The 17,032-nt window shown below is 46.7% G+C and overlaps 1 protein-coding gene across 12 annotated transcripts in view; it reads left to right on the top strand.

The window, feature by feature from the left end:
• LOC124010501 (autism susceptibility gene 2 protein-like) overlaps positions 1-15,985 on the top strand; it is a 511,152-nt gene extending 495,167 nt beyond the window's left edge. For 3 of the 12 annotated variants that reach the window (XM_046322999.1, XM_046323081.1, XM_046323092.1), the window contains 13 exons: positions 1,145-1,727; positions 2,705-3,000; positions 5,387-5,625; positions 8,213-8,257; positions 9,960-10,055; positions 10,278-10,349; positions 10,472-10,501; positions 10,722-10,793; positions 11,674-11,815; positions 12,158-12,238; positions 12,403-12,486; positions 12,669-12,909; positions 13,134-15,985. In XM_046322999.1, coding sequence (XP_046178955.1) covers positions 1,145-1,727; positions 2,705-3,000; positions 5,387-5,625; positions 8,213-8,257; positions 9,960-10,055; positions 10,278-10,349; positions 10,472-10,501; positions 10,722-10,793; positions 11,674-11,815; positions 12,158-12,238; positions 12,403-12,486; positions 12,669-12,909; positions 13,134-14,433 — 3,281 coding nt within the window. In that variant the 3' untranslated portion in view covers positions 14,434-15,985. The remainder of the gene's footprint in view (positions 1-1,144; positions 1,728-2,704; positions 3,001-5,386; positions 5,626-8,212; positions 8,258-9,959; positions 10,056-10,277; positions 10,350-10,471; positions 10,502-10,721; positions 10,794-11,673; positions 11,816-12,157; positions 12,239-12,402; positions 12,487-12,668; positions 12,910-13,133) is intronic. The other 9 variants (XM_046323045.1, XM_046323027.1, XM_046323009.1 and 6 more) reach the window with 9 other exon arrangements.
• Positions 15,986-17,032: the final 1,047 nt, after the last annotated feature.

Genomic DNA, 17,032 nt, shown 5'->3' with positions numbered 1-17,032 from the left:
CTTGCGGATCCTTTAGAATCAAACATTTTGCGGAGGATTGCATCTTGCTTTACGTCCCCCCTGTATTTAGTACAGTGGGTATTGTGTAGGCTATGTGTAATGATCTGATAAAGTGTGCTAGTGCAGAAGGAAACGCTTAATCTGGGAAGAATGTATCTTGTGTTCTCCAGCTGACAGATGTCTTGCCCTGTCCCTTCTCTCCAGGAAGCAGCCGTGGTCAATAGTTGTTACAGCAGACATTATCTGACCTGACCCCTAATGATGGTGTCACATGGGTGCTTAAATCCCTGTTAAACATTCTACTGCTAATGGAGGGGCTCGGTATGGAGCCTGAGAGAGAGGCAGGATGGCTGGGATGCAGGCTGGGGCTCAAGTGTGATCTGTTCTCTCTCTGTAGGCTAGCTCTCTGTTGTGTTACTGCTAGGCTGGTCCCCAGGGCCCCTGGTTCTTCCTCTATGAGGCTGGGGCCCCTGGTTCTTCCTCTATGAGGCGGGGGCCCACAGGGACCAGCCTAGCAGTAATACTATAGAGGAAACCACCTCAGAGGCTTCAGCCTGCTATAATGGTGCTCCAGAGGGCTGCCTGCCTGCCTCACAGCCACGGCTCTTGGGAACCAGCCCAATCAACAGCTCTGAAGAGATTTGTGTGTGTGTGTGTGTGTGTGTGTGTGTGTGTGTGTGTGTGTGTGTGTGTGTGTGTGTGTGTGTGTGTGTGTGTGTGTGTGTGTGTGTGTGTGTGTGTGTGTGTGTGTGTGTGTGTGTGTGTGTGTGTGTGTGTGTGTGTCCAGAGATAAGTGTTAATTACTGGTTGTGTATGCATTGTCATCCCCAATGAGCCTCTCCGCTCCTGCTCTTGCTCATAGAGAGTTGACTGCTGATGCTACAGCACAATGTCTGTCTGAGTAGGACCTACCGGCCATGCACAAACACTGTAGAGGGGCTCTGTTTAGGTCTTGCATACTGTATATAGTAGTAAGTCAATGGACTTTATCAGTGGACTGTCCTGTATAAATAAGCAGTTCTTATGTGTAGTGTTTTGAGGTACTTACCAGTTCTTATTTGAACTATGAACTGTGACTGAACTATGAACTGTGACTGAAGTACTGACCAGTCTATATATTTGTGTTTCCTCTCCCTGTCAACAGTTCCAGATTTCAGCGTCGATGCGCTGTCCACCAATGACATCCAGGAGCGTGGCGGCCTGGGCCTCCCCAAGGTGTCAGGCCTAGAGCGCAGCCAGGAGAAGAGCCAGGAGAGCTGCAAGGACGTCCCTGTGCTTTCCCCCGCTCCCAGTGCCCCCAAGCAGCCGCTACCCCCGCAGCCCTATACGGCTGGCCGCCCTCGGCCCCTGCCTCTGTCCCTACCCACCTCTCAGGCCCAGCCCTCTCTCCCCGGCCCCCTTCTGGCACAGGCCCCGGTCCACCAGCCCCCACGCTCAGAGGCTTCTCTCAGGCCTCAGATCCCCGCAGCCCTGCCTCTCGCTCAGGGATCAGAGCCTTCGCAGGCCCCCCCGCCCAGGCCCCAGCACCAGCCTGAGTCCCGGCCCCAGCGCCAGTCTGAGCCACTGTCCCACCCCCGGCCTCCGCCCAGTGTGCACCCACACCCCGCCCTACTGTCCCACCACCCCAGCCAGAGCCAGGCCGGGCCTCAACGCCTCCCCTCACACTGTGGGGCCCACCCTCGCCCCCTATCTGCCTACAGCAGCAGCCTTAGCCTTAACGGCCTCAGGTGAGTCCCAACACACTCTGTTTACACCAAGATATGTAGGCCTGTTTAAGCTCCAGTAAATTGATGTTATCTTTTGTTTGTGTGCGGTTTTGATATTGAGTAATGTAACGAGAAGACCCTTTCAGACCCTCTTTAACTTAAAGTATTCAAACTCTGATCTTATATCATCATATAAATGATTGGCAAGAACAAGCCTTGAATTAGCATTGAGGTGAAACCCCCCCAGCCAGACAACATCACTGATTCTCACCAGGGTGGGAAAACCACCGCCAGTCCAGCTGAGCGATAAGTGCCTTGGATTGTTTAACCACCCACATTGTCATCTGCTGCTAAGAAGCCTCCAGCTCTCTACCCATCTCTATTAATCAGCTAGCTGTTCCATTACCGATAGTCGAGCACTGAGCATTCATTCAGAGCTCCAGCTCCCCCAGAGTCCCAGTCAGCCCCAGTCCCAGGGAAGGCTCTCCCTCTGAGGGAGGAGCTGGCTCTGTGTCTGACTCCCTCTGCCAGCGTGCCAGTGTGTCAGTCCGTGTGCCAACGGGTCTGGCAGACTGTGAATAATCACGGGGTGGTTACAGAGACAGGCGGCAGCTGCAAATGAGCTTTGGGGCTTAGCTTGTTAAGTTACTGCTACATGACTCTGAGTCTCAGAGAGACAAATCCACACACACAACACAAGGCTCGCTGCCTTCCTGTTTTCTGCATGTACCTCTGGAGCTGCTTAACTACAGAAATGTTTGAACACAGATGCTGTTCTATAATGTTTGCCAGTGATTGGCATCTGAGAGTGTTTTGAAGGTAAAGTTTTGATACATCCTGAGATTCAGAGATAAGTCTCGTGAGGGAAATGCGATGTAAAACCTTTCTGTCTGAGCGTATCTACTATGTGCGTAGATGTGGGGAAGCTGATTTAGACGGGAATGTAAAAAACTAAATCCCTCTTTCTCTCTGTCTCCTTGTCCGTCCTATCTCTCTAGCAGCAGTCGGAGTAGTACCCCGGGCGGTACCAAGCCCCACGGCCCTGCTGGTCCGTCCTCACACCTACCCCACCTCCCACCTTCCGGTTCCGCCACTACAGCCACGGCCTTCCCCCTGCCCCACCCAGCCAATCAGATCTCTCTCCACGGTTTCCCCCCCGCCCTGCAGTCCTCGCCACACCCCCACCACCCCAATATGTTTGCGCCTCCACCAGCCTTGCCCCCACCTCCGCCACTGACGTCTAGCACCCTGCCAGTCCCCGGAGGACACCCCACCGCTGGGACGCCCTATTCAGGTAGGCACATATACCAGGCTGCCCCCATGTGGACAGGCAGGAGAACTGCACCACAACAGCAGCTGTCGCAACACACAGACAGCGAAGAGCAAAGCTGTACATTCTCATGGCTGTTGTGGCAGAAGCCAGGTCATTTGTGGCGTGAGAGAGGTGCGTGTGGAGCCCTAGACTTATTGAAATGTGACAGGGAGCGAGACAGAGACTTACATAATGTTACCTTTGTGCTAATTTATAGGAGACAGAGACTGACAGGTAAGGATTCCACACATAACTGCACTATGTGCCGTCTGTGTTTGTCTATAATGGTGCAGTAGGTGCAGACAGGTGTCCTGTCCTTCCCTCGGTCAAGATTCTGTTGTGTTTGATTGGTTGATCACTCAAACAACACACACTTTTCCCCCCCAATCAGCCCATGTGATGAATGCCCTCTCCTGTCGTGCCACTTGTGATCTAGCTTAATGTCAGGGTCTCACTGAAAGGGAGTATTATCATGGTTTAATAAAACTATGAGCAATTCTCATTTTCACAAGGAAATGTGTTCATCTCACAGAAATCTATTCAGTCAAAACATCATAATGAACTCTGCTGTATATAGTTCAGATTCTAATGAAACTTTTATGAAGAAACAAATCAAATGTCCCTCATCTCAGTAAGAGCTAGAAATAAATGTATGAAATGGTGCATTATATTACAGTGGAATACAAATTATATGGTTACTCTGGAGAAAATACAATTTCTCGGGCCAATTTACTCAATTTGGATGGAGAGCGTAATATAAAATGTATTTCTGTATTTCTCCTCAAGCCGTTGTTTGCCAGTCAGTTGATCAACAGCTCTGTTCTAAAATGGTTTTTGAGGTATTCATGTAATTGCAATAAAGGTGCTGACTCTTCGAGCAGCAGGCACCATTCAGGGATGCCTGTGTGACTCCCATAGTAAAGAGAATACCTGAACTTTGGTTCTCTATCTTGGTTTTAATGTGATATGTGACAAACCCTATTCATCCTCTGTAAGGGTTGTTCCCTGATGATGAAGTACTGTACCTCTATAGATGTTGTTACTCTGATGGTGAAGTACTGTTCCTCTATAGATGTTGTTACTCTGATGGTGAAGTACTGTACCTCTATAGATGTTGTTACTCTGATGATGAAGTACTGTTCCTCTATAGCTGTTGTTACTCTGATGATGAAGTACTGTTCCTCTATAGCTGTTGTTACTCTGATGATGAAGTACTGTTCCTCTGATGAGATGTTGTTGTTACTCTGATGATGAAGTACTGTACCTCTATAGATGTTGTTACTCTGATGATGAAGTACTGTTCCTCTATAGATGTTGTTACTCTGATGATGAAGTACTGTTCCTCTATAGATGTTGTTACTCTGATGATGAAGTACTGTTCCTCTATAGATGTTGTTACTCTGATGATGAAGTACTGTACCTCTATAGATGTTGTTACTCTGATGATGAAGTACTGTACCTCTATAGATGTTGTTACTCTGATGATGAAGTACTGTTCCTCTATAGATGTTGTTACTCTGATGATGAAGTACTGTACCTCTATAGATGTTGTTACTCTGATGATGAAGTACTGTTCCTCTATAGATGTTGTTACTCTGATGATGAAGTACTGTAGCTGTTGTTACTCTGATGATGAAGTACCTCTATAGATGTTGTTACTCTGATGATGAAGTACTGTAGATGTTGTTACTCTGATGATGAAGTACTGTTCCTCTATAGATGTTGTTACTCTGATGATGAAGTACTGTACCTCTATAGATGTTGTTACTCTGATGATGAAGTACTGTACCTCTATAGATGTTGTTACTCTGATGATGAAGTGCTGTTCCTCTATAGATGTTGTTACTCTGATGATGAAGTACTGTACCTCTATAGATGTTGTTACTCTGATGATGAAGTACTGTTCCTCTATAGATGTTGTTACTCTGATGATGAAGTACTGTTCCTCTATAGCTGTTGTTACTCTGATGATGAAGTACTGTTCCTCTATAGATGTTGTTACTCTGATGATGAAGTACTGTTCCTCTATAGCTGTTGTTACTCCGATGGTGAAGTACTGTTCCTCTATAGATGTTGTTACTCTGATGATGAAGTACTGTTCCTCTATAGCTGTTGTTACTCTGATGGTGAAGTACTGTTCCTCTATAGATGTTGTTACTTTGATGGTGAAGTACTGTACCTCTATAGATGTTGTTACTCTCACACAAAACCGATCCAGCACAGACACTTTGACTATCACGTCTTGTCTTACTCTGCTATTCTTAGACAAAACAGATCCAGTGTGGACAAACGGACACTGGTCCTGACCGTGAGTGTCATCTTTCCTCCTCTCTTCCTCTTCTCTACCTCTCCTTTCTCTCTCCTCCAGAACAAGACCTGCTACGCCAGGAGCTCAACAACCGTTTCCTCGCCTCGCAGAGCGCCGACCGCGGGGCCTCCCTGGGCCCGCCCCCGTACCTGCGCACCGAGCACCACCAACACCAGCACCAGCACCAGCATCAGCACCAACACACGCACCAGCACACCCACCAGCACACCTTCACCCCCTTCTCCCACGCCATCATGCCTACCCCTGCACCCCCCATGGTGCGTACCCCAGCCAGAAATGTGAGGATAAGTAGAACACTACTCCTGGGAGGGCAGAGGGGGTTGGTGGTTTTGGACTGGAAGGGGAGGTGGACTGGGGGGTAAGGGGTGTGGATAATGATAATAATGTTTAATTATGGTTTATTTTATTAAGCATTTACAGCAAAAATCTCCAAAAAGGTGTTTGTTGTACATACAGAAACAGTAGGGTGGAATGGATAGTGTTTTAAAACAGTATATTGGTGATCCTATAAGGCAGTTCCAGTCTTGCTGGAGGGAAACAGGGGTTTTCTATGGCGTGTCGCTCAAAGCGTTTTTTACCACAGTGATACCTTTCTTCTCCCAAATTTTTTTGTGTTTTCTCTGGCATATTTCGGGCACCCCAAACTGGAATGGAGCTATTTTTAAACTAGCAGTAAAATGCTGTTAGTTTGAGGCCACAGGCACTGTGTGGCTGTCCCTCTGAAACAGGCCTGCTCACCAGCCCACTCTCTAACACATACACGCACGCACACACGTACACACACACAGACACACCGTGGCCCCAGACAATGCACACACACACTCTCACATAGGCCTACTGTAACTACTGAGTATTTTACATTGCTCTGAAGATTTTCCTCAAAGGCGGAATGGCTAGCGCTCTGACAGCTAATGAGGACATAAAAGTGTTTTTACGGGCGCAGTGTTTAAACCTAACTGGGGGAAATGTTCTCCCTGGGTCCACATTAAACCACTTAAACCTCCCCAAATTAAACACAGAAATACAGAGAGCTGGATAGTTTATGAGCTCTTCAGTCACTCACAAAATGGGAGGGTGAAAAGCAGGGAAAGGACTCTACAGGCGGAGGATAACGATGTGGCCAAATGGCTCCTCTGTCTTCTTGATTCACTAAATAGCCCAGTCTTTCATGTCGATAATTAAGCTTCTGTTGAGCTGCTGTGATATTCTTTCAGATGTACATTGTGTGACTCCTGAAATGTCCTAAAAAGGGGACATTATGTAGTCACTCAACTCTCTCTGTTAGTCAGCACGTACATTGCCTTGCAAAAGTATTCATCCCCCTTGGTGTTTTTTCCTATTTTGTTACATTACAACCTGTAATTAAAATGTATTGTTATTTGGATTTAATGTAATGGACATACACAAAATAGTCCAAATTGGTGAAGTGAAATGAAAAATTTGTATTGTTTCAAAAAATTCCAAAAGTGGTGTGTGTGCATTTATTCACCCCTTTGCTATGAAGCCCCTAAATAACATCTGGTGCAACCAATTACCTTCAGAAGTCACATAATTAGTTAAATAATGTCCACCTGTGTTCTAAGTGTCACATGATCTCAGTGACACTTAGATATATATATATATATACTGTTCTGAAATGCCCCAGAGTCTGCAACACCACTAATCAATGGGCACCACCAAGCAAGTGGAACCATGAAGACCAAGGAGCTCTCCAAACAGGTCAGGGACAAAGTTGTGGAGAAGTACAGATCAGGGTTGGGTTGTAAAAAATAGCAGAAACTTTGAACATCCCACAGAGCACCATTAAATCCATTATTTAAAAATGGAAAGAATATGGCACCACAACAAACCTGCCCAGAGAGGGACGCCCACCAAAACTCACGGACCAGGCAAGGAGGGCATTAATCAGAGAGGCAACAAAGAGATCCAAGATAACCCTGAAGGAGCTGCAAAGCTCCACAGCGGAGATTGGAGTATCTGTCCATAGGACCACTTTAAGCCGTACACTCCACAGAGCTGGGCTTTATGGTGTTCGCCAAAAGGCAAGTGGGAGACTCCCCAAACATATGGAAGAAAGTACTCTGTTCAGATGAGACCATCAAGGAAAATGCTATGTCTGACGCAATCCCAACACCTTCCATCACCCCGAGAACACCATCCCGTGAGGCATGGTGGTGGCAGCATCATGCTGTGGGGATGTTTTTCATCAGCAGGGACTGGAAACTGGTCAGAATTGAAGGAATGATGGATGGCGCTAAATACAGGGAAATTCTTAAGGAAACCTTGTTTCAGTCTTCCAGAGATTTGAGCCTGGGTCGGAGGTTCACCTTCCAGCAGGACAATGACCCTAAGCATACTGCTAAAGCAATACTCAAGTGGTTTCAGGGGAAATATTTAAATGTCTTGGAATGGCCTAGTCAAAGCCCAGACCTCAATCCAATTGAGAATCTGTGGTATGACTTAAAGATTGCTGTTCACTAGCAGAACCCATCCAACTTGAAGGAGCTGGAGCAATTGAAGAATGGGCAAAAATCCCAGTGGCTAGATGTGTCAAGCTTATAGAGACATACCCCAAGAGACTTGCAGCTGTAATTGCTGCAAAAGGTGGCTCTGCAAAGTATTGACTTTGGGGGGGTGAATAGTTATGCAGACTCAAGTTCTGATTTTTGTTTTTTTTGCATCTTCAAAGTGGTAGGCATGTTGTGTAAATCAAATTATACAAACCCCCCAAAAATCCATTTAAATTCCAGATTGTAAGGCAACAAAATAGGAAAAATGCCTAAGGGGGTGAATAGTTTTGCAAGCCACTGTATCCTCTCTGTATCATCCTTGTTCTTAGTTCTGTTTATTTCATTCCTTCTACAGTTTGAAAAATTCCCAACAAAAGTTGACCCTTTCTACAGACACAGCGTGAGTTTCTCTATGTGTTTGTGGGGTAGTTTGTCCATTCTTCACCCATCCAGCCATGCTAGTCCATGTTGTAGCTGTGTGTGTATTTGTACAATAGCTCTCATGCCATCCCCCTCAGCTTCTGCTCTGAGAGAATACAGTGTCCTGTCTGTCCACAGATGAAGACTGGGCAGATGCTCTATCTATGTCTTACCCATCACAAATGTCTGTCTGCTAACACAACTGTCTGCTTGCTCATTCATTCACTATTGTGGAACCTGGCTGAAGCATTTCAACCCCCTTCCTATTCAAGTGAATAGAACAAATCAATTGAGTTCAGTGGCTCTATCAAGTGTGTGTGTGGTATGTGAGTGTGTGTGTGTGTGTGTGTGTGTGGTATGTGAGTGTGTGTGGTATGTGAGTGTGTGTGATGTATGTGAGTGTGTGTGTGGTATGAAAGTGTGTGTGTGGTATGTGAGTGTGTGTGTGTGGTATGTGAGTGTGTGTGTGGTGTGTGTGTGTGTGTGTGGTATGTGAGTGTGGTATGTGAGTGTGTGTGTGGTATGTGAGTGTGTGAGTGGTATGTGAGTGCGTGTGTGGTATGTGAGTGTGTGTGTGGTATGTGAGTGTGTGTGTGGTATGTGAGTGTGTGTGTGTGTGGTATGAGAGTGTGTGTGTGGTATGAGAGTGTGTGTGTGGTATGAAAGTGTGTGTGTGTGGTATGAAAGTGTGTGTGTGGTATGTGATTGTGTGTGTGGTATGTGAGTGTGTTTGTGTGTGTGGTATGTGAGTATGTGTGGTATGTGAGTGTGTGTGTGTGGTAATTGAGTGTGTGTGCGGTATGTGAGTGTGTGTGTGGTATATGAGTGTGTGTGTGGTATGTGAGTGTGTGTGTGGTATGTGAGTGTGTGTGTGGTATGTGAGTGTGTGTGTGGTATGTGAGTGTGTGTGTGGTATGTGAGTGTGTGTGTGGTATGTGAGTGTGTGTGTGGTATGTGAGTGTGTGTGTGGTATGTGAGTGTGTGTGTGGTATGTGAGTGTGTGCCGCTGTATGCTTTGTCTCTACCACTTAACCTCTGCCTTCATTTACTGCTCTGCTATTCAGAGGCATTCACCTGTTTCCCACGTTGTGAATCAGAGTAGCAATTACATGTTCGTCAGAGTTTGGTCTTAATTCATCTCACTGCTATCAGCACAGTTAGGCGGGCTAACCCCTAACCCCTAACCCCTAACCCCTATTTAAAATGAATGAATGAATGTGTCCACAGAGAGACGCTGGTTGTGATTACATAGGAGTATTCTTTCTGGTGAGAGTTCCTTTTAACTGTCTACACTCACAGAGAAAGTCTATAGCAGTAAATGGGTTTTAGCGGCTAACAAGTAATTCATAGGTTATTAGTGTGTAATGTCAATGTTAGTGCTTAGTAAATACCTGGTGATTTCAGTAGTATAAACAAGTATGACCATTTTAGTTTTGCTGAACACTTTGAGGCACTAAGATCAGTGCCAGTTGTAGCTACCTGGCTGACGGCGGTTTGGATGTTTACCCCTAGTGATGCTGGTGTTGTTCCCTCCACCCCGCCCACCATGTACCCTGTCATGTCATCCTGGCCCCTCTCTCCTTCATCTCACTGTTCATACAGCTGCTGTCCTTCTCTGTCTGAACAACACAGCACTCCACCCATCATCACTCCTCTCTCTGTTCCTTCTCTTCTTTTCTCAGCTGTTCCACTCTTACCCCCCGGGCGTGTCCGGCATTCCACCGGTGATCCCTCCAACCGGGCCCTTTGGCTCGCTGCAGGGGGCCTTCCAGCCCAAGGTAGGGCCACAGCCCAACACCACACACACACACACACAGTTGGTGAACCTGATAAACACACCTTCAGTGTAGTGTGCTCTCTGAAGAACAACACACAGCTAAACATACAGTACGTTATCAGAATAGGGAGTGAACTTGAAAAACATGTGCATGTACACACTGAAGACAGAGACGATGCTCCCCATACCTCCTCTCACAATGAGCTCTCTCTGTGTTCTGCAGACTTCTAACCCACTGGATGTGGCCTCAAGACCTGGAGCAGTCCCACACACACTCTTACAGAAGGACCCCAGGGTAAGCACCCTAGCTGGACACACTCACACACTCAATAAGGAAGCCATGCATAGTTGCTAATTAGGAACGCCTGAATGACAGACATTAAAGTAACTGAGCCATCTCTCTCTCCTCTCCTCTAGCTAACGGATCCGTTTCGGCCCATTCTCAGGGTAAGAATGTTCATAGCTGTAGTTGTTTCTCCCCTAACTTCCTTCCCCTAATATGTTTATTGCAGTAAAATGTTGTTGTTTGCACAACCAAGTTAGTGAACAAACTGGACAAAGATTAAACCTTGTCCTGGACAAATAAAAATGTCCCTAATACGTATACAGTCCTTGAGAATCCTACATTTAAGATTAACCATATCAGCTGGCTTTGTGTTTTGTGCAGAAACCAGGGAAGTGGTGTGCCATGCATGTCCATATGGCCTGGCAGATCTACCACCACCAACAGAAAGTCAAGGTGAGACCTCCCCTTTGCACTTCCTTCCACTCACAGACTATAGAGAAACACTGTCTAATGTGCTTCATTATAGTGTGGTTCTCTAAACCCCAATATTTTATCATCTAAGACCCAGTCTAGTTGAGGTAGTAGTGTAATCCAGCTCCTCTCCTGGAGAGAGACAGTATAGATATATATCTCTACACTACTTCCAGGACCTCTTCTCCAGATATATATAGATATAGATATATATAGATATATAGATATAGATATATATATATATATTTGTACATTGTATATATATATATAATATTACATTTGTAATGTCTTTACTGTTTTTAAACTTCTGTATGTGTAATGTTTACTGTTAATTTTTGTTGTTTTTCACTTTATATATTCACTTTGTATGTTGTCTACCTCACTTGCTTTGGCAATGTTAACACATGTTTCCCATGCCAATAAAGCCCTTGAATTGAATTGAATTGAGATTGAATTGAAAAAGAGAGACAGTAGAGAGAGACAGAGACAGAGCCAGAGACACAGAGCCAGAGACACAGAGACAGAGAGAGAGACACAGAGACAGACACAGAGACAGAGAGAGAGTCCCATAGAGAATCTTATAAGAGGACTGCCATCTTGTGTTACTTTCACTGATGTAGTGGAGGGTAAGTGTTTACAACCCTTTTGCAGAGAAATGCACTAAAAATATAGGGGGCGTTACTTTAATCACTGCTCAGCGTTTACCCACCTATTTTTTATTTCCTCTACATTACTGGGTACCTTCACGCCTCAGCCCACAAATAACCAACAAAACCCTTATTACAGTTGGTATCCTAGCTGATCCTGCAGCGTTGGTGGTGTATTTTTCATGTGCTGTTTCCTCCTGTCTGGCATCTTCCAGCAGCAGATGCAGGTCGACCCGCACAAGCTGGACTTCGGGCTCAAGCCGGAGTTCCTGAGTCGACCCCCCGGCCCCAGCCTCTTTGGCGCGATGCACCACCACCACGACTTAGCACGTCCCGCCACACTCTTCTCAGCAGCAGGTGAGTGTGGGTTGGTTAGTGCCCTTGGTAGAAGATGATTGACACCATAGAAATTCGATTTTTAGAAGGGAAAAGCCCTTCAGAACAGGGCAATTTGACTGGAACACTCATTGGTCATTGTATTTCTATGATTGACACACTACTTCCAGGACCTCTTCTCCAAAGGGGATAGAGGTCTATTTTTAACAGAGTGTCGAGGCACAGGTCACAGATCTCCACCTGGGTTATAGATTACATGCTAAGATCAATGCTCTTACCTCTTAAAAAAAAAGAAAGAATGGTGTTTCTCAGTTTAAAATCCTTATGGAAGATGTGTTACATAAACTCTCTTTTCCATGTCAGGTTCTACACACCCGTCAGCCGGACCGTTCGGCCACCCGTCCCACCACCCCGGCAACTTCCTCACCCCTGCACCTCACTTAGGTAAGACACAGCACGCACAGCGCACCTAGTCACGTCAAATGCACATCAATTGATCCTTGTCTCACTGAGGCTGTATGGAGAGCTAACAAGTACAGTATGTCTGTGTCAGAAGCTGGTTGACCCAGTACAGATGGGCTAACACACACACACTCTCTCTCTCTCAGAGCCATTCAGTAGGCCTCCCTCGTTTGGAGGTCTCTCATCTCTCAGCACAGCAGCCTTCGGTGGGCTTGGAAACCCAGCACTAAGTGAGTTTCATTTCCATGACATCATGTATTTGACAACCAAACATTTGAGGATTTCCTGTTAGATTATAAAAATTAATGTTGCATGATGTTTTCATCAAATTCAAAACAGACTTGACTGACCGCCACACCAGCGAGATATGCTTTTAACTTGCGTTTTGGTATTTTCTTCTTTCCGTATGTTGAATCTCTAACAGCGCCTAACTCTGTGTTTGGCCATAAAGACAACCCCAATGCACAGCAGCACTTCAACAACAACCACGAGCCATGGAACCGGCTGCACCGCACACCACCCTCCTTCCCCACCCCTCCGCCTTGGCTCAAACCTGCCGACTCGGAGAGGAGCGCCTCAGTCAGCTCCCATGAGAGAGACAGAGACTCAGACAAGCGAGACACGTCCTCCATCAACAAAGACGACAAGGAGAGGTAGGTGTAATGGAGGGGTTTTATCTGTAGCAGTCACACCAGCAGAATGTCAGAAGTTGTAAAGCTTTGTCATGGCTGAGACTATTTTATTTGAGAGTTTAATAGATGTCGATGTTTGAGTTGGCACAAGTCCCCTAAATGTACCCTAAAATTAAACCACTGATAAACACTGAAATAGTGGTACAAATGTTACATTTCCTTCCCATTGTTTTGTGTCCAACCAGGGAAGCCATGGAGAAGCGTCACCAGAGCCATCCGTCCCCAGTCCCCATTAACCCTATCAGCCAACTGGGTCACAGCCGTCCCCCAGAGCCTCAAAAGAACCACCTGCCCCCCAGTGAACCCCCCAGGGACAAGGACAAGCCCAAAGACCGAGACAGGGACCGGGAGCACCCCGACTCCTGGAAGCTCAACGGCACAGACGAGCACAAACTCAAAGAGAATCACCACAGCGACAAGGATACAACACCAATCATCCACGATGGGCGGGTGACTGAGGACAAGGCCAACGGTAGAGGAACGACCTCACCCTACATCCGCCAGACCAGCCTGGACCGGCCCAACGGGGGGCTGGGGAGGGGGGAGAGAGAGGCCCTGATGGAGAAGAAGGGAGAGCTGCCCTCTCCATACGAGCACCACAAGAAGAACAACAACGAGGTGAAGGTAAAGGAGGAGAGGAAAGAGGAGCAGGACAGCCCTACGGACAGGGACAGACCCCCCTCTCACCCTCACCTCCACCCACACCTGCCCCAGGTGCCCCTCACGCCCAGCCTCCACACCCACCACCACCCCCCTTCCTCCATGGCGATGCCCATGGGCATGGCAGGCGTCCACCCAATGAACAGCATCAGTGGCCTGGAGAGGACTCGAATGGTGGCCCCCTTCTTGGGCATCAGCCCCATTCCGGGGGCAGAGAGGTTCCCCTACCCAGCCTTCCACTGGGACCCCATGAGGGACCCCTACAGGGGCCTAGACATCCACAGACGGGACCCTCTGGCCAGGGACCTGCTGCTGAGAAACGACCCCCTGCATCGGCTGGCCGGGCAGCGCCTCTACGAGGCAGAACGCTCCTACAGGGACCGAGAAGCTCATGACTTTAACCGCGACCACCACCACCCTCTAGCCCTGGAGCAGCGCCGGGAGCAGGAGGCCCGGGCACACTTTGAGGAGCGTGAGCGGTTGCACATGCTCAGAGAAGACTACGAGCACGGCCGCCTGCATGCCGCCATGCACCACCCGGCCCTGGACGGCCACCTGCCACACCACCACGCTGGCCTCATGGTCCCCGGATTACCCAGCATGCACTACCCCAGGGTCAGCCCTTCGGCCGCCGCTGCAGCTCACGCCGCCCACCAGAACGGTATCCTGAACAAAACCCCGCCCACAGCCTCCCTGAGTGCCCCGCCCCCCCTCATCCCCACGCTGGGTGCCAGGCCTGGCTCCCCCAGACGGACTACGCCCCTCACCACAGACATCAGAGACAGACCATCGGCACACAACCACAAAGACATAGAGGCACGGTGAGCAGAGTGGGGCGCAATCCTCACCCTGGATTGGAGGCAGACTACAGGCATACTCTGCCCTGTGCCTCACACCAAGCACTTAGCTTTGGGAACAGCAGACTGTACCATAGCTGTGAATAATATGTGGGGGAGAACACCCACAGATTATGTTTTTGTTAAAAAAAAAAAAGTTGTGTGTGTGTGGGGGGGGGGTTGCTCCAGTTTGCTCCTGCTTTCTGTGTGTATTATTTCTCTTGTACAGAACGTGTCCTGGACTACCCTGAAGGTGTGTAGGGCAATGGAAACGGCACCCTCACAAAGACGTTTTGGAATGTACAGGTACTTCAATGCATTGGCAGGCAGCAGAGTGTGTAGATATGTGTACAGTCGACATGCTCACTCCTTAAGGAACAAATCATGGTACAAATATGCAAAAGGGTGTTTTGAAAGCTTTACTTTGAACAAATGTAAATAGAGGACTATTATTAATGAGGAAGTTCAGAATGTGCTTTTTGCTGATTGGTTTTAGCTTGACGCAGCTGAAAAGGTTAACATTGTACCACCATGCCCCACATTCAACTATGCAACAAATGTCTTGGCTTCTACTCTGAAAGCCAGCCTGGTCACCATCCCAACGGACTCTGACAAAACTGTATTCTCTCCACAACCTAGATCTCACAAACCCACAGTACTCATAGAAAATGTTGTGCAAACGTTAAACAATTTTATTAAATATGATACAAAAGTGTGGTAACAAAATTCCCATTATAGAGCTATTCATTTTGCAGAGGAATTCCAATGCCTGAAGTCACAGTGGTTCCCAACTTGTTTCCCTTACTGTACCACCAAGTGAATTTTGCTCTGCCCGGAGTACCCCCTCATGTGCATTTTACCAGTAAGCCTATGGTCTAAAGAGTCTTCACAAGTACCCCCTGGATAGGCCAAGTATCCCCAGGGGTCCTAGTATGTCTGGTTGGGAACCACTGACCTAACAGAGAAAGGTTGATAGAAAGTGAGAGAGATCACTTACTCCAACAACTCAACTCCTACCACCATTTTTGTTTTGGAGAGAATACAGCACATTTACAAAAAGACCCCACATTTTCCCCTCTAAAGGAGTGTACAGTATGTGTTTGGACATAAGTTATGTTGGTCTAACAGTGTATTAAAGTGCTATCCTAAGCTGTTGTATCTACAAAAATAAAAAATAAAGACAAAAAAGCCAGTCTAAACTATGGACAGTTTGTTTCTAAAGAGCAGATATCTATTTTAGTAGTCCACTGAAGGTTTAGTTGTGCGCTTCAAAAACTCTGTGAGAGCCAGATGTTGTGCAGTGTTTTTTTTTAACCCACATTAAAAATGTCCACTGGAGCCGTAGTGGTTAGTCAATGCATATTGCAAAGAGATTGTAAACAAGAAAAACAATTTTGCTGTTTATCATGTATGTAAAAAAAAAAAACTGTCTTTCTAGATGAGAAAAAAAACAAAACAAAACAAATGATGCGACTGACTCTTCAGCTCCTCATTTAAACGTGTGTTATGTCAATTGTGCCATGTTATTAAAAAATGTGAACTAAAAATGTCTACTGGCTTTTTTATGACCATGAGAGGAAAACAATGGCGGTTCCCGGATATTACTAGACCAACTCATAAATCTACCTGTGCCGGGGCAGACGTCAGACTCAAGGGCATGATGCTTTGCATTTTTCAGGGGCAGGATTGGAGAGCACTGAAAATCCATCAATATCTCCATCACTCTAAATCAGCAATTACTCACAGTACTGTATGGCATTCACATTTCCTGGAGTGAATTACGACTTTCTGATAGATATCTATAGCCAATAATCTCTTATTCACTAATATGATGGTGGCAGGAAGCCTAGCGATTAATAGCGTTGGGCCAGTAACCGAAAGGTCTTTGTTTCGGCTCCCCATGCCGACTTGTGAATAATTGGTCGATGTGCCCTTGAGCAAGGCACTGAACCCTAGTTGCTCTGGATAAGAGCATGTACAAAAATGTATTGACCTGTTGTTTTGATGACACCAGATTTGAGCTGTGAATTTCCACACTGTTATCATCACCCTCAACTCAAATGTGTTTTTTTTGCTACCCGTTGTAAGCCTCTATACAGGCCAGGATTCATTTAAATGTGCATGGTTGATAAGTAAGTATTATAGTGGTTGTTTTGGCGGTGTCGGGGTGGTCCACAAGCAACTTCCTGCGCTACCTTATCGCAGACACGGCCATTGGATGCAACGAAACCGCACCCGACTGTACAAAACAACAAATCTCATGCAGCTAGCTGCGTAAGAAGTTTGTGCAATCACTTGAATGCATGATGTTCTATTGTCTACACCTCGATAAGACGATTAGGCAATAACCCCCCCCCCCCTTCCACATCCAAATTAACATGAATTAGCCTGTCATTATTTCTATAATGGATTTAGCCAACACATTCTGTCGCCGTTTTGAAGAACGAACGCGGTTTGGATACTAAGTAAGTGTGGTTGGTGGCACACAAGAGCAGCCACTCACCAATTTGTCAGCACACAATTACACCTCCAACACCGCCAAAACAACCAACGCGCGATCTGATTGAATCTAGGCCTAACTTTCAAAG

The sequence above is a fragment of the Oncorhynchus gorbuscha genome, linkage group LG02, assembly GCF_021184085.1.
Source record: "Oncorhynchus gorbuscha isolate QuinsamMale2020 ecotype Even-year linkage group LG02, OgorEven_v1.0, whole genome shotgun sequence".
Taxonomy (NCBI): domain Eukaryota; kingdom Metazoa; phylum Chordata; class Actinopteri; order Salmoniformes; family Salmonidae; genus Oncorhynchus; species Oncorhynchus gorbuscha.
The sequence above is the reverse complement of the archived record's forward strand: the minus strand, read 5'-3'. Positions and strand labels throughout refer to the sequence as shown.